Source organism: Belonocnema kinseyi, chromosome 5, assembly GCF_010883055.1.
Source record: "Belonocnema kinseyi isolate 2016_QV_RU_SX_M_011 chromosome 5, B_treatae_v1, whole genome shotgun sequence".
Classification (NCBI taxonomy): domain Eukaryota; kingdom Metazoa; phylum Arthropoda; class Insecta; order Hymenoptera; family Cynipidae; genus Belonocnema; species Belonocnema kinseyi.
In genome coordinates this window covers 82,750,622-82,771,943 of record NC_046661.1, presented here as the reverse complement: position 1 = coordinate 82,771,943, position 21,322 = coordinate 82,750,622, and the positions used below count along the sequence as shown (strand labels likewise).

Below are 21,322 nucleotides of genomic sequence, written 5' to 3'. Positions count from 1 at the left end.
AGTGCCAAAGAGGATTCATTGGTTTTAGGAGGCCAATGTCACCCATGGATCATCGGGTCGACCAGTGTTTAAACATGCAAAGCGCGCACCCACGAGGCGTATAAAAGCCAACGCTAGTCCTCCGATATCAGTATCTCCAGCACAACCAGCAAAACGATACCAAATCATGAAGGTACTCAAACATTTCTTAATCTATCCTCAAGTGTGAAAATGAAACTCAAACGAATTCATTAGGACTGCCCCTGTAAAAATTATTGGCGGTCGCGATACTTTGTAATATCTCATCATCCTTAAAACTTTCGGAAAAACTATATCCTTAGACTCCTGAGCCACCATATATAAAAAATGATTAATAATTCGTATTTCTAATTTCACAGGTCTTTCTGATTTCCGCCCTCCTCGTGGCCCTGGCAGCCGCCGAGCCACCAGCTTATCGTCAAAAATATTTCTTTGCTCAACAAAGGGAAGAACTCACCCCAGATTCGGTGGCTCCATATCAACCATCAGGATGGAAGCCTGATGGACCCGCCTTTAATTTGCCCCAGAGACAGGAAGTTGAAAATGCCTATGGACCACCAAAAGATCAATACGGTCCCCCTAAGCAGCAATACGGGCCACCGACGGCGCCTCCTAACCAGTATGGAGCACCGGCAGCTCCTCAAAATCAGTACGTACCAGCGGCTCCTCAGAATCAATTTGGACCACCATCTGCTCCTCAACAGCAATTCGGAACTGCCCAACAGCAACACGCGCCATCGGCGGCACCTACAAATCAGTATGGACAACCAGCGACTCCAGAAAACCAGTATGGACAACCAGAGGCTCCAGGAAACCAGTATGGACAACCAGCAGCTTCAGAGAATCAGTACGGCGCACCAGCGGCTCCTCAGCAGAATTACCAAGTTTCACAACAGCAATTTGGTGCCCCCCAGAGACAATTTGGTGGCCCCCAGAGACAGTTCGGAGCCCCTCAAAAATACAGAGTTGGACAAGCGGCTGCCCAGAAGCAATACAATGTTCCCCAAAAACCCCAGCAGCCATATGGAGCCCCTCAAAAACCTACACAGGAATACGGACCTCCAGAATATACCACGACTGAAGTCCCAGACTCCACTGAAAATGATGAACCTACGACTGTGAAGGGCCTAACCGAATCCGAGGTAAGTTTTTTAATTTTATTATCAATTTTCTAATTTTTTAAATCAGAAAAACACTTTTTTTATCTTGACTAATGAGTTTCTTTCAATTTCTTTAATTCAAAACAAAAAACCAACCGAAATCAGCATAATCAGTATTCCAAACGTTAGAATCTTGCGTCAGCAGAGAGTAAACAAGAACATTTCCAGGAACATTTCACTCGACTTTTGTGTTCACGCAAATACGTTAATAAAAAGATTTAAGAGTTTTTTCTCGTCTAAGAACCGTTTCACAATCAGTTTACGTATTACATAACGGCATTAGATTTAACTACTAGTTTCGGAAATGAAATTACCACTTGGCACGAACTTAGAAAATCCAAAGGATCCTTAGAATTTTAATCGGATCTTCTCAGCTCCTCCGTGTTGACTCTCCACTTCTTACAATTTTAGTATTCAAGACATCGTTCACTTTCGATAACCACGGCACGTGCCCTGCACCAGATTTGTTAAGTCTTCTGACACAATAACTTGAGAAATTGAAATCTAATCTAGCCTTGAGAAATCAGCAATTTAAAAATTTACTATTTTCGACCGATTGTGTACACTTTCATTGTCTTTAAATAATGGAAACATTCAGCTGGCATGGAATTATATAAACTTATAGTAATCACTTTTGATCTGGGATCGAGAAAACGAATATCCCTAAATTTGGAGGCCAAGTTTGTTGTTTTCTCGCGTTTCTGTACACGAACAAGTGCAGGATCCTCTGAGGTGTACAGTTTCGTGTATACAAACAAGTGCAGGATCCTCCGAGGCTCCTATACAGGATTTTTAGCTGAGAGGTTCAACAGTTCAATTTTTTCCCCTTCTAGCATGCAAAACCACATAAATAATTTTTTTGCAGGTCGAACCAGTGAACTCTGCTAACGAACTCGAAGATAGCGAGGTTGACGAACAGCCACAAAAATCTGGACAATACTTCGTTGCCCTTCCCGACGGACGACTGCAGCGCGTTCGTTACGTGAGTCGTGAGAATATCGAAGCAATGAAGTACTTTGCAAAAATCCGTGCCGAAAATGTGGAGCCACTCAGAGGACCAATCTACAACTACGCCCCGCTCCAAAAATTGCAAATTGCGCCAGCGTCCCTCGAGGTGGCGGTAGCGACGTCTGTCCCAGTTCAGTCCTCCAGACCTGAAAAGCTGATTGCTCCAAGTGTCGAGATTCAACCCCTGGCTCAAGTACAGTACCAATTGGACAATCCAGGAAATGTGGTGCCACTCAGCTCTTCTTACACTACTCACACTGCAAACTATCGAGTAGTACCTCAAAGTGAAAATAGGTTCATCATCTCAGTCTAATTATTTTTAAAAAACTGATAAGAGATATTTAATTTTGTAAATTCTGTAAATGTGTATAAAACCTGAATCACGATACTAATAAAAAAAACGATAAATATATTTACATTTTTTTAATAAGGGGCCGTTCAAAAAATTGGTCACACTCTCAGAGGAGGGAAGGGTTAACACAGAACGTGAAATCACACATGGAAAATATAAATGGCAATTACAACTTTTTTAAATGTTTAAAAAATAACAATGAGTGATTTTCTTTTACAAGTAAAGCATTTAATTACACACTCAGAAAAATATTTGTCTTGAATTGATGAAACCCTTTCTGTAACACAAACTTAGCCTTTGACCAAAAATAATGTCAAAATGAAGAAAGCTTTTTGAATTACAGAAAAATTTTTTTTTAAACAAAAAACATTTTTTTCGGTCAAAAGAAGTTTTATTTTACCAATGAATATTTTTCTTTGATTCACAGAAAAATTCTTTATATCAAAGAATTACAGTGTTTGAATGTTGAACTACTTCATTCAAAATTCATTTCTTATGTTCTCTCAAAAATTCTTTCTTTTCTTTTATTGTAAATAATTTTGTTAAGCGAAAAATTCAAGTATTTAATTTCCTGGTGAAAATTGATAATTTTCGTATGAAGATTAAACTACTTGGTTTAAAATTTAACTACTTTGTTCAAAATTCGTGTTTTATTTTGTGAAAATTAATTTTTGATCTAAAAATGTAACTGTTCCATTTTTTGCTTTAAATTGATCTTCTTTTTTTTTGAAAATCCAACTATTTGGTTTAAAGTCAATCTATTATGTTGTAAATTCCTTTTTTGGTAAAAAATTAACCTTCTCAATGCAAAATTCAACTGCTTGGTTAATTGTTGGATTAATTTGTTAAAAATTCACTTTATTGGTTGAAGATTGAACAGACAGATACCATTAACATTAAAGTTTAACATTAATAACTTATTAACAAATAATAACAGATTTTTTTTGTTAAAAATAAATTTTTGATAATGAGAATTTAAGTATTACATTTTTATTGAAAATTGATCGTTTTAAGTTAAAATTTCAACTATTTTATTGAAAATTCATCCCTGTCGGCTGACAATAATTTTTTTTTTTTAATTATAATATTTCAGTGCAAATTCATCATTGCAAGTTTAAAATCCAACGATTTTATTGAAAACTTTTTTTTTTAGAAAATTCGTTTGTATGGATTAAAAATTTATATTTTGTTATATAAAAGGTTCTTGGTTACAATAATAACTATTCAATTAAAAATTCAAATATTTTCTTGAAAATTATAATCTTTTTAAATTTAATTATTTTGTTGAAAAGTTTTGCAAATAGCGTGGCGTAGTATCGAAACAGACCCTAAGAGTCTTGAGTTTGTCGTTTACTGTATACGATAAGTAACCGGCTCGGGTTCGAATCCCGAGTCTCTAACACTTTTTCATTTTTTTTCTTTAGTTTTATCAAAGTTATTTCATATGAAAAATTATAAATATAATGTAATGTAATAAATACAAAATAATTGTAAATTAAATATTTTTTAAAAGATATCTATGTAAAATAGAATATTCTCTTTTGAATATCTCATAGATATATGAAGGGCTAGATAGAAGACACTTTAGAAGATCTGTGGGAGTAGACGCTCACCACAAAATTCCAGAAATTTAATATCGAGCTCACCCCCGCCGCAGATGGGCGGGTTTCATAAGTTCACTCACTCTCTCTCTCTCTCTCTTCCTCTCTCTTCACCAGGTTCCAGGACCCTTTGGCGATGATCCCCATATTCAATAATTATGCTGGCTTTTATTTCGTTAATAAAACGAAAACAATAAAAACACTTAAAACAATATTATATCAAAAAATTAATTCATCAAATACATTTTTGAAATAACTAGCAAACATTTAATATAAAATTAATATTTTAACCAAAGAAAATATTCATTTTTAATCAAAAATAGTTGAATTTACAAAAAAATGTTTAACAGAATAGTTGAATCCTCAACAAAAAAAAAAAATTTACTATTTGCATTTTAAACAAAAGAGAGATTACATTATTTCCCAAAGAGACGAATTTTCAACAAAATTGTTTAAGTGATCAACAAAAAAGATTTTTCAGTTCCAGAATAGAGAAAGTAGACAAGTTATAATCGGGAGTAGAAAATCATTTTTGATAAATAAGAATTTTGAATAAATATTTCTTTTTTTCTTTTCTTTGTTTATTTGTTTGAATGCATTTTTTACAGGATTTTACAACATTTCGTGAAACATTTGTGACAATTTAAGATATAGTTTTGAAATATTTTAAAATTAGAATTATCCTTAAAATTGTCCTAAATCATCCTGAATTTAGAATAATAATTTTCCTAATATTTTATAATGTTTTAAAACCTTTTTAAATATTCACTAAAAAATTCAAAATGAAGAATAACTTAAAATAAAATAACTTTAATTTTCAAAACAGAGAGACGATTTTTCAGCCAAGTAGTTTAAATTTTAACAAACAAAAAAGTTTTTTAGTCAAGAAAACAAAATTTCGCCAAAATTATAATTTGAAGGAATAAATGGTTTTGATAACAAAATAAAAAAAATTCAAATAAATATTTCTGTTGTAGGTTAATATGTTCGGTTTTTTTTGGTATCGAAATATCGTTTTTTATTTTACACAATTTTGCAAAATTGTAGGAAAAATTTGAATCAGTTTAAAAGATATTTCGGACTTTAGAAGTTTTTAAAATAAATACCTTTAAACTGGCTTGAATTATGTGTAATATTTTGAAATTTCTTTGAAAATAACAAAATTACCCTAAAATCTTCCAAATTTTTTTCCACATTTGTAGAAATCTTTCGAAATCTTTAAAAATCTGTTTAAATTTTCTCTAAAAATATTTTTTGAAAATAAAAAAATGTTCTTAGGAATTTTAGGAAAAGTTTTTTTTTTGTCTAAAGCTTTTAAAATTATAAAAAATGCCTTGCAATCTTTCAGATTCTGCTGTGACAACTGTGAAAATTATTGGTTAAAAGTTGATCTTTTTTGGTTGAAAATTCAAGTATTTTCTTGAAAATTCGTTATTTTGGTAGAAAATTAATCTTCTTTGTTGAAAATTTATCTTTTTGGTTGAAAATTCAACAATTTATAAGCCATTCTTTCTCTCCATTGATTGGGAAATTAAAATATTTTTTTTTGTTGAAATATCAAATACAACATTTTTCGTTCAGAATTCTTTTTTTTTTAAATAAAAATGTAATAGCTAGGTTCAAAGTTGAACTCTTTTATTAAAATCACTATTTTTGGTTGAAGATTCATAATCTTAATTTAAAACTTATTTATTTAGTTGCTAAATGAGATATTATGTCAATAAGTTGTTTTTTCTTTGATTGAAAATTATTTTTCTTAACTGAAAATTTGACTATTTCAATTGAAACTTCAAACATTTGGTTGAAAATTTGGTTGTTATTAAAAATTATTACTTTTCACACTCTTGTTTTAATATTTTAGCTATTTCAGTTAAAGATTTCTCATTTGAGTTAGAAATTCATCACTTTATTTGAAAGGATAACTATTCCTTCCAAAATGACTTTTTTTTTTAATTTACCTTTTTTAGTTAAAAATTCGTGTATGTTTATGAAAATTTATCTTGCCAATGTTATTGGTTGAAAATTTATATTTTTTCAACTTTAAAATGTAATTCTATCAATGAAATATTTTATCATTTTAATTGCAAACGGGTCTCTTTGATTAAACATTTATTTTTTAAATTAGAAATTTAACTATTCAATTTTTTGTTAAAAATTCATCTTTTTTAGTTAAAAATCCATGCTTTTCGATGAAATTTTTTATTTTTGGTAGAAGTTAACCTTCTTAGTTGAAAACTTATCTATTTAGTTGAGAAATCAAATTCTTCAGTTAAATAATCACCATTTTAGTTTTAAAAAATCCTAATTTTACTTAAAAATTCATCAGTTTGGTTAAAAATATATTTTTTTCACTGACAATTTAAATATTCCACTTTTGGTTGAAAATTTATACTTTTTTATTAAAAATTAAACTATCTGATTGAAAGGGTATATTGTTTAGTTGTAAATTTTTGTCTTTTAATGAAACGCAGCTTTTTTTATAGGAAATTAATCTTCTTGTTTGAACATTTATCTTTTTAGTTAAAAATTCAAGTATTCCAGTTAAATATTAATCAACTTAGTTAAAAATTCATGTCTTTGGTTAAAAAATAAAACTACTTGGTTGCAAGTTAAGCCCCTCTGTCAAAATTTTATCTTTTTGGTTTAAAATTGATATTTATTTTAGTTGAAGAATCATTCCTTTTGAAAAATTTGAAATAGTTCATCCAATTATCTGAATTTTCACTTAAACATTAAAATAAGTATGAAACCTTTTACATAATTTCAAGATTATTCAAATAAGATTTTAGAGAAAAAAGTGCTGTTTTTTTTAGAAAAAGAGTCTCTGAAAATTATTATCAAAACTTTTTAAACTAAAAAATTCTACTTTTTAAAAATCTATAAAAATTAAAAATATTTTATAGCTAATAGTTTAGAATATTCGAGTTTTAATAAAGTATAGTCTATAAACTTTATAGGACATTTTGAATATTGAAAATCTAGTACTTAATTTTAATCTAGTTTATGAAAAGATAATTGTTTGTAGCTATGCCTACTTAGGTTCTATGATTTGTTTCTTGATCTGACAAAATAAATTTTTTTTTCAAATTGGTGGAGACCTAATTTTTTTATTGATTTATTAGTATTAAATTATCGCAGTATTTAAATAACCCTACATTTCTAATAAACCCGAGATTTGCCGACAACAATAGTTTCAAATTGTTTCGAATAATTTCGAGATGCTTTCGAGAATTAATCGAAAATAAAGCCAAGCACTTTTCAATAATTAAATCGGATAGAAAATTAAAAATTGTATCTTTGAGTCAAAAGTTGAAATTGGTTCACCCGAGTGGCCAATGGATTAGTTCGATCAACCGGCGTAATTAAATCTGGTCAAGCGGTGGAAGCGCGCAGGCGAATCAATTAAATCGACACTGACCAGTTCCTGAATTCTCCCTCTTCTCCTCCTTTATACTGGAAAATATATAGGTATATAAGGGCAACAGCCAAAACTTGGAAGTCTTCTTCAAACGGGCTGAAACTGAACTTAGAGTGGTTCCCAACACCCTTATCGCGGAACCACTTTCGAAAACAAAGTTTCTGACTTTCCAGGATATCTCGGTGGTCCCAAATCCCGATCCCGATTCCTTCTCACTCGAGCGGACCAGCCGGTGCTTGGGAAATTCATTTTTCCAAAAGTTCCTTCAACCCTTTTCCAAATAGTTTTAAAAACTCAAAAGAAAAAAGTCTGTTCTTCAAAATCACCTGAAAGAGTGCAAACCTCTCTATAGTGAATAATTATTATTTAAGAGCACAAATTAAAAAAAAAATTATTTTTATTTATTAACGCGAATAGTGTCTTAAGTATTAATTATATTAAATTAATTGTTTTATATTTATTATAGTATTTCTAAGTAATGGCTATTCACTGTAGATTATCCAATGTAAGGAGGTTTCCCGATTCTCGTTTATTTTTTATTTTCTTGTAATTAAATAATGAGGTAAATTAACAATACTTCAGCTATAGGCATTTATGAATAAAATATTTATAGACACAAATATTATTCAGAAAACCCAAGAAAAACATGTTTATAACAATTCTCTGACTTCCCGAATATTTAATCATTCGGAAACCACCAAATTATCAAGAAAATTAGTAATTCCTTCAAATTCCCTGGGGGCCGAGCAAAAAAGTCTTCAAAACTCCACGGCAATTAATTTTTTCAACTAATCCGAGTCTTATCTTTTTAAAATAAATGAGTCTTTCAAATGGAAAAATCGGCTTGCAAGATATTATCCGGAAAAAATTAAATTTAGACTAACACGGGGCTGGAGTCCATATTATTTCTACCTGGTTAGCCCCCCGGATGAATTCATTAATTCAGACCATGAAAGTCTCCCGAGGCTCCGATTACACACTTTTTAAACCCCATTTTACCTAATTTTGTATATTTCGAATAATTATTTCTTATCGTGATAATTTCAAGTTTATTACCACCACAAGAACCGCGAAGACTCAGTAATTTCGCACCTTGCATGTGCATGCATGTGTAATTTGCAGGTGCATTCTACATATGTATAAAGCGCATATTGCGGCCTGAGAATCTTGAAGCGACGAAATTGAGTTACGCTCGGGTACTTATTAAGAGGAAACGGTATTCCTTTTCAGTGATTCTGAGTCTAGGATGTGGGATGTTAGAAATATTTTGTGGCCCCCAAAAGTAATCAGTTTAAAAAATATTGTTTAATTTGATTTTATAGATCATATTGTATTAAACCAGTTTACGAAACGCCAGGAAATCAATTAAAGTAATCGACTTTCTAAGTATTGTGACAAATTAAAGTAATCGACTTTCTAAGTATTGTGACAAATTAAAGTAATCGACTTTCTAAGTATTGTGACAAATTAAAGTAATCGAACATGAAGTCCAAACAAAAAAAAAAGCAAAAAAAAAAGAAAAAAGCGGTAACTCTCATTTAAAAAAATATAAGGTCCACAAAAATCTGGCAAAATTGCGGTAAGACACATTGTGGGAACTCATTTTTAAAAATATGAAGTTCACCAAAATAGATAAAAATGCAGAAAGCCACATTCCGGAAACTTTCGTTTTGAAATATATTAAGTCTATACAAAATTGGCAAAAAATTAGACAAAACACTTTGCGGCAACTTTCATTTAGAAAAATATGAATTCCATAAAAAATAGAAAGAAAATATGGCTAGACACATTGCGGCAAGTTTTATATAAAAAAATACGAAGTCCACAAAAATGGACAAAAATGTAGAAAGTCACAAGTTTCGAAAAATATTAAATCTATACAAAATTATGAAAAATACGGCAAAGCACTTTGCGGAAACTTTTATTAAGAAAAATAGAAAGTCCACAAAAAATAGAAAAAAATATGGCAAGCCACAACGAAAAATATAAAGTCCAAAAAAATTGGCTAAAAAGTAGCAAGACACATAGCGGTAACTCTAACTTCGAAAAATATGAAGTCAATAAAAAACTGACAAAAACGCGGTAAGCCGCACATTGCGGCAACTTTTATTTCGAAAAGTATCGAGTTCAAAAAAAATTAAAATAAGTGCGGCAAAAGACATTGCGGCGACTTTCAATTTCAAAAAATATAAAGTTCACAAAAAATTTGTAAAAATGTGATAAGACAGATTGCGGAGAGTCACATTATGTAAAACTTTAACCATGTCATTTTTTGCTGAAAATAAATTGCTATTATTAAAAAATTCTACTAATAAATTTTTTGTTGAAGATTCATCTCTTTGTTTCAAATCCAACTATTTGGTTAAGAAATCAAATATTTCGTGTTTGAAGTCAAATTCATAAAATACAATTTTTTCTGTATTAAAATTAGTGATCTCTTAAGTTTTAGGTCATTTTTATACCTGCAGGAAAAAATTATAACAGTCAGAATAAACGAAAAATTCTTAAGGGTAAAGTTAATGAAATTCAGGAAATTTCAAAATTGGGATTTTGTAGAACCTTGATTGTGTTTTTGTGGTATATCTACTTTTTGAACTCAGTTCCTTTTGACGGGCCGATTATACCAGCCGATTTGTAAAGGAATTCCAAGGAATTTGTGAAAACGTAGACGGGATATTATGCAAAAGTCTGGTGGCGTTATTGAATTTGCGGTAAGCCATACTTGAGGGTGCTTTCAAGCACTGAGAGAACTTTTATGCATCACGCGTCAGTGATGTTCTCGGATACGAGGAGGATTTTCTGCAGACGAATTTTAAGAACATAATCTAATAGTATAATCCACAAACTCGAAGATTTATGGTAAAATTTTCTTTCAACATGATAATAAAGTACACAAACAATTTTGACATTCAAATTTTCCCGCCTTTTCGCCTTAATTAACGCGGGAAATTTAAATTTCAAAATTGATATTTTTGCTTCTACAAAAGAAAAATCTAAATTCCATATAAAATCTAGTTGATCTGGGTTTCGATTGAAGGATATTAATCAAGGAACTTTACACAAAGCTCCCTTTAGGGTTCAAAGCTCTTAGGAGGCTCATTGTTTCCGGACCCTCCCTATATAACATCGACATGCCCAGTGACGCAATGCGTTGCATTTCACTCCTTGATATATCAGTCAAAAAATGGAGAATAGTTGGACCAAAACACAAAAGGTTTTCTGCCAAGCAGGTGCCTGTGGGGAGTCCAAAGAGTTCGACATGCTCTTATAAACACCACGGGAGGTCTTCAATCATCGTTGACAGAATACGTCGAATGATATCCACTTCCTGCAGGCTCAATTTGCTCGACACTCAAGCGAGAAATCACTATTTCTAGATTCTTTTTCATTTTCTACCCGGCGGGCCGGGGTCTAAAATAGACCTCAAAAGAAGAAAAAAAACCTTATAGAAGTTCCAATAAAGACCCAATCTAACGAATTCTCTGATAAAAATTAGGACCGACGATCCGCGATCCTAATCACCAGCGCCGCCGATAAAAATCATCTAGGTAGGTTCTTTAGAAATAGATGTTTCAGGTTAACCGGCGGCCCGACATTTCTGGACAATTTAAATACCCGGGCCGCCAGTCTTCAACTATAAATTTTAGATTTCTCGCAATGTAAAGGTGAAAAAAGTGGTAGGCAATCAAGTCAAAGAGATTTTGGCGAGGTTCCCACAAGCGCGACGGGGGCCTCCCGCTATTTCCTTAATCTCGACACTGGAGGCGAAACAAACGAGGGAAAACAACAGGAGATCTGAGAATATACCTCTAAACGCAGGGCTTTCTGAGAGTAGGAAAGTGGCTCTGTATGTGTGTCGGAATCAACCCCTGCGAGAAACTTTTGCCTGCTTTTGCCCCCTTGGCTGACTCGGCGGGATTGACTGCAGCGAAGCTGTTGCCAGATGTCACCCCTGATCCCAAGCGTCTTTTCTTACCCTTTCCCCAAAGGGTTCTTCCTCTCATTTTCCCTCCCTATCACATAATCACCAGACCTCTTTGTTTTCGCCGAGATTTGCTCGACCTCTCTGGACCACCAACAGTCACTCCACGTGGGCCATTTATTAGCGCCGTTCCCGCGGGAACGAAATTTGCAATAATCGTCCCACGCTCTACACTTTGTAAAATAATGTTAGCCTGGCGGCTCGAATCTCTAACTTGTCGTAGTGGTACCAAATAAAAAAAAAATTAATAAGGACGGAAGTTAAAAAATCCGGGGTGGCCCGAAAGTTTCAAGGCAATTAAAACCCTGGCCCGCCAGGCTGAAACACAAAAACTCGTAAACTTTCTTGTTATTTAGCACCGAAAAGATGTTGAGAGAACAATTGATTAAGTCTCGCTCTACACCTTATAAAAAAAAATTAACCTGGCGGCCCGAGGCTCCAACTTTTCTTAGTGGTACCAATTTTTGTTTTTAATATTAAGTAAGGTCTGCAGTTAAAAAATCCCTGGTGGCCCGAAAATTTCAAATCCATTAAAACCCCGGCCCGCCAGGCTTAAACCAAAAAACTCGTAAACTTCCTTGTTATTTAGCACCAAAAGAATGCTGGGGAAACAATTGATTACGTTTTTCCCATTACTTCCGGATATAAAAGCATACATGCAAATAGCTGTTTCGCATCGGTTCCGAGCAGTTTACCACGGCTTTACGCATTGGTGGGAGTGAGAGGGGCTCGTTCGCATGTTACCTCGCGATTTCGTTTTGGCGATTTGGCGCCGGCGAAATATCGCGTGCAAAGCGGATTATGAGGATTGCATCCAACGGATTGCCGATAAATGCCTATCCATTTATGTTGAGTGAGCACGTGGGTGGGCGAAAAAGCCATTGTGTCGTTCCTATTGCTAGCTTTAAATACCCGTCGCACCAACAAACTATTACGGTCTGCCTTCATTTAGTTTTATGTCTCTCGTGCCGTCTAAATAATGTATTAGAACCAAAATTAGATTTTGTTGAATTAATGCAATTTTTTAAAGTTCTATCTGGCGAAACGCCAGGCAATATTATCGTTTAAGTCCGGTTTTTCATTTGCCTAAATTTTAGAGATCGTTTAGACGTGTTTTAGTTGTTGGCCCGCCATGAAATAAAATGGAATAAGCATCCTTTTTAAAATGAAAAATCTGGATTTGAACGCAGTATTTGAATAATACTGACTCCGTCTTACATCTTAGTCTTGAATAAACAGGAAAAGAAGGAAAAGAAGGAAAAGAAAGTGAACCTTTTGACTTATTCCGAATTTTTGGAGTAAGAAATGTCACTTTTTGCATATTAGGAGTAAAATTTTTATAAATAAACAAATGGAAAAGACAACAGTTCCGAGCTGAGGGTTCTTAGGTATTCTCAGGTTAAGACTAGTTCTTTTTAAAAAGTAACTTACCCATCACTGGTTCTGGCTGGCGGGCCGCCAGGGAATAATAGACTTTAGATCCCGTTTTTCTTTACCAAAGTTTTTAAAACCATTTAAGTCTGTTTTAGTCTTCGGCCCGCCGCAAAATAAAATGTAATACTTATCTTTTTACAAATAAACTTCTAAATGAAAAATCTAATAGTTGAATTTTCAAATAAAAATGATCCACTTTTAGCTAAAACTGAATTCGTTAATTTTCAGTTAAGAAAATTATTCTTAAACTAAAAATACAACGAATTTTCACTGATTCTAGCTGGCGGGCCATCAGGAAATATTCAACTTTAGGTTAAGTTTTTCATTTCCCAAGGTTTTTTAGAAGGTTTAAAATTATAGCAGTACTCTGCCCGCCATTAAATAAAATTTAATAATCATTTTTTTTTTCAAATAAACTTTTAAAAGGTCTTCTAGCTTCAGCTTTTGTGAAAAAAGACACAATCAGACATCGCGGGGGTGTTGTTTGGCATCCACAATGTGCCCCAGGGTTGCATTGCACTCGTTTAGGTGCATACTGCAGAAATATTCCGTAAGGGATGAAAGTGGACCAAAAAGAAGAGTTAGCGCGAGAGAAAAAAAAAAGAAAAAAAAACATATAAGAGAGACTCCGTTGTGATCGGTACGAAGAAGGGGTTCGGGTCGCTGGTCCATTGTTTTTTACCTCCGAGACTCCGCATGATACTGCGAGTAACACAAAAAGTTCTGAACGCTGAATGCCTTCGTAGGATTTCAATAATGCTGACACGGACATACCTCCCAGTCTAGAAGAAAAGGGGAAACAAGGGAGAGAACCTTTGAACTTTTTCGCAATTTTTGAAAAAAATATTTTAATTTTGATACTCTTTAAAAACTTTAAAAAATTGCAAACCCTTGGCCCGCCAGTGATTTTTCAAGATTGATCCTTACTCTTTCAGTTTAAGTAGTATTTGAATAGTTTAAGGTACTTTGAACTATCGGCCCGCCGTGTGTAAATTCAATATTTTTAATGATGAGAAATTACTAGTTTCTTTTATCACTAAGCCTTAACAAAAGAGATAAATTTTCAACAAATAAATTAATTTTGATGAAACACTTAAATTCGCAACCAAATAGTTAAAATTTCAAGCAAAGGAGATAATTTTTAACCAAATAGTTAAATTTTCTGTCAAGACAGATGAATTTTCAATTTAACAAAATAGTTGAATTTTTAGAAAAAATTAATCATAAACCAAACAAATGCTTTTAAAATCAAATGATTTTTTTAAATAAAAAAATACTTCCGTCAACAAAAAAAATTCAATCAAATTGTTCAGCAAATTAGCTTAATTTTTAGTTGGAACCTTAATTTTCAATTTAAAAAAAGTAAGATTGTGAATCTTAAACAAACAAACAGAAATAATTTTGTCCAAAAAAGTTGAACTTTTAACAACGTAGATGAAATTTTAAAGAAAAAAGATAAATTTTCAACAAAAAATATACTTGTTGATATTTTAACCAAAAAAAGTTTTTAATTTTTGAGAAAACTAAACAATTGCATTAATACGCAAAAAAGCTTAAATCACTACCGAAAGAGATGAATTTTCAAACCATAAAGATAATTTTTCAACAAAATTGTTTAATTGACTATCGCAAAAAAGATTTTTTAGTCAATGAAGAAAAATGCCAAAAATGCCAAAATTGCAAGTGTGGATTTTTAACACAAAAAGGCGGATTTTCTACAAAACATTTGAATTTTAAACCTGAAAATATGAATTTTTAATTGAAATTTAATCTTTAACAAAATAATTGAATTTTCTATAAAAATAAAAAAATATTCAACCCAAAAATACGTCCTGTCAACAAAACAGTTGAATTCAACCAAAAAGGTGAATTTTAAAATAAGAAAGATAAATTTTCAACTAAATAGTTTAGTTTAGTAGAATTTTCAAACAAAGGAGAACTTTTAACAAAAAAAATTAATTTTTGAATAGATATTTGAATTTTCAAGCAAAAACAAAATTGAATTTTTAACAAAACAGTTGAACTTTCAGCCAAATAGCAGGTTATTTTCGACTAACGAGATGAATCTTCACCTAAAAAAAATAATTTTTAACCAAAAAAGTTGAATTTGTAACAAAAAATGTAATAGTTGAATTTTTAACTAAAAACTATTTATTTTCAGCCAACCATGGAATGGTTACATTTTCAGTTAAGAAAAGTAGTTTTAAACCAAAAAAGTATAATAGTTAAATCAAAATATAGTTAATTTTTTTTACAAAAAATAGTTAAATCTTCCAACAAAAAAATAAATTTTTAACATGGTAGTTAAACTTTCCACAGTGAAAATTAACTTTTAATAAAATAATTAAATTTTCAACCAAATAGTAGAATTTTATCTTCATTCGGTTCCAATTTAAACGAAAAAAGAAAACGGGAAAAAGGAGAAGTTTCGTAAAAAAAGGGGAAAAAAGAGGAATTATTTAAAATAGGGTAAAGAGGAGAATAGGGAAAAGAGCGTGAACTCTATATTTAGATTCTTTATTTAAAAAATAAAATCATTAATTTTCATGAAGTAAGGGAAAATCACACAATTCATAACTCACAAATCTCAAGGCACAACTCACAACTAAAAACTCACAACTTCCAGGGCATAACTCACAACTCACAACTGAAAACTCACAACTCACAGGTCACAACTACCAGGTCATAACTTACAACTGATAACTCACCAGTCACAGGTCACAAATACCAGGGCACAACTCACAATTGATAACTCATAACTCACAGGTCACAACTACCTGGGCACAACACACAACTGATAACCCACAACTCACAGGTAACAATTTACAGGTCACAACTTCAGGGGCAAAACTCACAACTTATAGAGGTCTCAACTCCCAGGGCATAACTCACAGGTCACAGGTCACAACTACCAGGCTATAACTTACAACTCACAGGTCACAACTACCAGGGTATAACACACAACTGATAACTCACAACTCACAGGTCACAAATACCAGGGCACAACTCACAACTGATAACTCACAGGGTACAACTCATAAAGCATAACTCACAGTTGGTAACTCAGGGAAGTTAGCTGAGCATAATTAGGGGAAGTGGGCGGAAGTGGAGTGGGATAGGCGGAAGTATATGAGAAAAAATTTGGGGAAGATAGGGGAAATTTAAAATGTGTTGAAGGGAAGTAGGGAAATGTAGGTGAAGTGGAGAAGGGAAAGTGTGGAAGCGGGAAGTTTGAACGACATATTTACTTTATAACAGGCTAAAAATCCTTTTTGTGTGGGCGCAAGGTGCTTGCTTTGACTAATTTTTTAATGATAAAACCACTAATTCTGGACATATCAGAAAGAAAAAAAGAGTAAAAAATATTCCTGAAGTCTTTGGAATCTGGCTGACTGATCTTCAGTTCAGATACCCAAGGTAAAACAATATAATGGGCTGCTGGTGCATTTGTTGCTCTGGGACAGGGTAAAGAGAGACTATTATTGTCGATCTTTTTATCTCGTACACAGAATCTTTTCTCTTTTTTTTCGATTTTCTCTCTCTATTTTTTTTTCTATCTCTGTCTTCCATCTCTTTTTTTCTATCTCTTGTCATACGCACCGCTACCGGGATATGAATCCTTTTATCGTCAACCGAGACAATGCGACTCTCCTCTTGTCTTCTCGTCGTTTTCGTTTCTTGTAGAAGACTTTGTCAGAAAAAAAGGAGATATTCTCCTGTGAAAAAACCTGTAAACCCAGATGCGCCTCAATAGGTCGTCGATATTTTTTTTATGCGTCTTTCGGCCTTTGCTCTTTTCCCTCTCTCTGAAGAAGAAAAGACTTTTTAACTCTGGCGGCCCGCAGTTTTCATTCATAGTCAAGGTTCAATTTTCAAGATTTCCCGGTGGCCCAGACTAGAGCAAAATGAAGAAGATATTTTCAAACTAGGATTCTTGCTACAATTTCTAATTGATATGGAAATTTTTTTATTAACTTAAAGCTTACGAAATTCTTAAACGATCCCTCAAAGCTGAGTTTTAAAAGAGAATTTTTTATTTGCTATGTTTAAAAGAAAACCAAGAAAAAAATGGAAAATATAAGATATGGCTGCTATTACTCTGGATCACTCTGGATTACATAAAATTATGCTGGATAACTCTAAAACTAAAACTAAAAACAAAAACTATCAATGAAGAGGTTTCAGTTTCTACCAAAAAAGATGAATTTTCAACAAAATACATGAATTTTTAACGAAGTAATTGAATTCGCAACAAAAAAAGATAAATTTTCAACCAAATAGTTAAATGATCAACTGAAAAACAAAATTTCCACTGAACATTAAATAAAAAAGATAAATTTTTTATCAATAATTAAATAGTTTAATTTTTAAGTTTAAAAATGATTTTTCAAACAAAAACCAACCATTTTGTAATAACATAGTCAAATTTTTAACCGAAGAAATAAAAATTCAAATGAAATGAAGAATTTTTAAACCAAAAAATGTATTTCAACATAATAGTTCAATACTCAACCAAAAAGACGAATTTTGTAACAAAAAGTAAACTTCTTATGAAAATTGTATAATTATTAACAAAAAAGTTTAATTTTTAACCAAGGAGTATAATTTTCATCAAACGATTCTCATCAAAATGCAAAAGTTTTTCACCATAACAGATAAATTTTAAGCCAAATAGTTGAATTTTTATTAAAAAAAAAAAACATATTTTCCACAAAATATTTGAACGTTACACTAAAACACATACATTTTCAACAAAATTTAAATGTTTAGTTAAAAAATTAATTTTTTCAACGCAAAACTAATAATATTCCAACAAAAGAGTCAAAAATATCAACCGAGGAAATGAAATTTCAAATAAAATGAACAAACGGTTGAAGTTTTCAACAAAGAAGTTGAACTTTCAACTCAAAAATATTAATCTTTAGCCAAATAGTTGAATCTTTAAATAAAAAACATATATTTTCTACTAAATATTTGACTTTTTAACTGAAATTTTTTTTTACAGAAAATTGAATATTTAATTTTTAAGTTAAAAAATAAGTTTTCAACCCAGAAACAACGATTTTTCAACAAATTAATCAAATTTTTAACACAAGTAGTTCAATTTTTAATCAAGTGTTTAAATTTACCATAAAAATGAATTTTGAACAAAAAAGATTAATTTTCTACCAAGAAAGATCGATTTTCAACAAAATACATGCATTTACAACAACAAAAGTTAATTGTTAACAAGATCACACAGTCACAAAATTACTGAATCTTCTACAAATTAGTATAATTTTGAGGAAAATAATTTAATCTTCGACCGAAAACATGAATATTCAACCAAAAATATTAATTTTCTACCAAAAAGTCGAATTCTTAGGAAAATGCATAAATTTTCAATTAAGCAGTTGAATTTTCAACTATAAAACATTTGTTTACAAAAAAACATGCTTACATTTTTACTCAATAAGATGAATTTTTAACTAAAATAATAAATCCTCTGCCAGAAAAGTTAAATTTTTAACGAAAAAAACAACGATTTTGAAACAAAATAGTTAAATTTTCAAACAAAGATATGAATTTTCGACTAAAATGATACATCTCCAATTCTTCAACCAAACAAAAAAATTTTGAATTCAAAATTTAAATTATCAGTTAAGAAAATTAATTTTTGACAAACAAAAAACGAATTTTTAACCATATAGTTCAGTTTTAAATCACAAAGATTTTAACAAAATTTTAACAAAATAGATGTATTTTCAAAAAAGAAGCAGAAATTTTCACAAAAAAAAGATATTAAAATTTTCAGATTAAAAAATTAATTTTTCGGTGAGACATTCATAGTTGATTCCGTAAACAATTGAGCCTTTTCGTTTGAAAAATGTCCAAACTGTGAATTCGTTCATAAAAGTTATTTAAAATATGAACCAAATTCTTCTATGAAAAAGCCAAACACACCACCAATTTTACAAATTTTTTCGAATTTCTTTACATTTATGTTGGCTTGTAATTCAACTAGATTTAAAAAAATAATCTCGAATTTGATAATTACCCACTCCCGAATATGACTATTTCTGCGAGATTGTGGGTGGTATAAAAGGCGCGGCATTTGCACCAGAAATGAATAAAGTTCTCGAATGATTAAATATTTTCAGACTCGAATTAATTAATTAATTACTTCAATGATTTTTTATTTTTACATTAAGAACAGAACTATTATTTTTTCAAAATTAATATTGATACATTATGAAAAAGGATAAAATATTTGCTTTTTAAAAACAAATCTGAACCTCACCGTCGGACATCTAAGGACAGAATTTTCTGACGTTCTAAATGTCTGGATTATTCACTGAAAGAGGTAACTTTAAATAACTCAAGTAAAAAAAATAAAAAAATGTTTATGTTAATAATTTTCAAATTGGAAATTTAAATTTAAATTCTGTATTGAAGGTGTCAAACAATTTGTATTTTGATCCTTAAATATATATTTTAAAGAATCAAAGAAAATGAAAAATTGGTTCTCGAAAAGTCACAAAATTTTTGAGAATATATACCCCCCCCCCCCCCCCCCCCCCCATCCGATACATTTCAGTTAATTCCACTGTCTTTAAACACTGGAATCGGCAGAAAAATGAATGTAAAATTGTAAACGATCCTCTTTCGATTTCCAAGGAAAAAAAAAGTTGTCTCGGTTTCGTAATAACTATAACAAGCAGTTGGAGTACCTCTGAGCTTGTAGAATGAGCCGTCATAATGCCGATCTTATCTTAGCAACGTCGATCGCGATCGGGACAGGGGTACGACGAATCAACAGCGGAAGACGAAGACAAGCGGGAAACGAATGTTGAAATATGGGTAGAGGCGAAGTTGGGTACACGAGGCGATGTCGGCGATGGTGGTAATCCGAGACTTGGCAGGAGGTCAGCGAAAAGATTGACGAACGAGATAAATCGGACCTGGTGACATAAAGTGACTGAGGCGATGCGACAACCCACTGACCTGCGAATCCAATGCATATAGTTTCTATGCGCTGAGAGAGAGAGAGAGAGAGAGAGTCAGAGAGAGGGAGAGAGAGAGGGGGAAAAAGAAAAATCTGAGGGCCATTCTCTTGTATATAATCTTTTAACACAGGAAAAGATTATCTAAACTAACTGCAGAATTACCTGGCACAAACAAGATCATCTTCTTAAGAAGGTATCGTAATCACTCTGATCATTATCCGGTTAACATTTTCAAGAGGATACCGATTTTCCATGGAGCTTACGGATTCGGAAAGTGGGGAAAAATGAGAATTAAAATTCTGGGGATTTAAAACTTAACTACTTTAAATTTTAGGCCGACCTTTGTGGAAAAGTCGATTTCGACCAAACTATGCCCAATTAGGCGTTTCAGTTGGTCAATAATAATTACACCTAATTAACTTAAAAGAGTATGTTTAAGTAATATTATATTATTTATTTTGTTTCTAAAGGCCCAAGTTAGTATTTTTTTAATATGTGATGTAAGAATGAAATTGTCAACACATTCTTCGCCTACCATCTTGATATGTAAAAATGCTTTTTCGAAAAATGTATTTTGAAAGTATTATAAAAAGATGAGTTTTGATGGTATTTATAAAAAAGTATGGTTTCATATGCCACCTTTTGATTAGTCAACATGAGGCCATGAAAAAGCGCGGGTAATTTTTAAATGTTTAGAAGCCTAAACAGAGGAAATAGATTTACAAAACAAAGTTTTATGCATCGAACAAAATAATTTTATTGCTACTTGTACATTAAATTTTTGTTATGGTTCCACAAAATTTGGGTTTGCATAACAAAACGTTTTTTCAAACCAGCGTAATATTTTGTTAAAGCAATAGTTTTTTTAGTCAGCAAATGTTTTGTTGAGCCAAAGAATAATTTTTTTTTGCATTGGACACTTGAAGATTTTCATTTGTCTATAAAAAAATGTATCAACTTTTTAAAAAAATCAGATTTTAGAGGTAGTCCGTATATAAATGATTTTATTATGTAAGTTTAATAATTAATGATTTCGAGCAGCAAATTAAATTCCATGTTTATAGTCGGAGTTAATTTAGTCGAATATATAGTAGAAATATATTTAATTAATTAATTAGGTTTTTCTAAAGTAGGATGCCCAATTCGGGCCAAATTGGCGCCTAAGAAATATTTGGGGTAAAATCGGGCACATTTCCAAAAGCGGAGTAATGATTTCCGGTAAAATAAGCCGGATTTTAATTTGCTCTTACAACATAGTTCATAGTCAGAGTGGGACGATGGTCGTGGGGGCTAAAGCGTAGGCTTTGGACCCACTCCTTCGGCTTGCGGGTTCGATTCCCGCCTCGCACTCTGGAAGAGTCTC

The 21,322-nt window shown here is 31.7% G+C and overlaps 2 protein-coding genes across 2 annotated transcripts in view; one reads left to right on the top strand and one right to left on the bottom strand.

The window, feature by feature from the left end:
* LOC117172605 (paired box protein Pax-6-like) overlaps window positions 1-21,322 on the bottom strand; it is a 125,377-nt gene that overhangs the window by 20,294 nt on the left and 83,761 nt on the right. The window lies entirely within an intron of this gene.
* On the top strand, window positions 126-2,598 carry LOC117172606 (pro-resilin-like). The gene is made up of 3 exons (XM_033360697.1): window positions 126-172; window positions 378-1,160; window positions 2,044-2,598. The coding sequence occupies exons 1-3, from the start codon at window positions 167-169 to the stop codon at window positions 2,497-2,499; spliced, it is 1,245 nt and encodes a 414-aa protein (XP_033216588.1). The 5' UTR covers window positions 126-166; the 3' UTR covers window positions 2,500-2,598.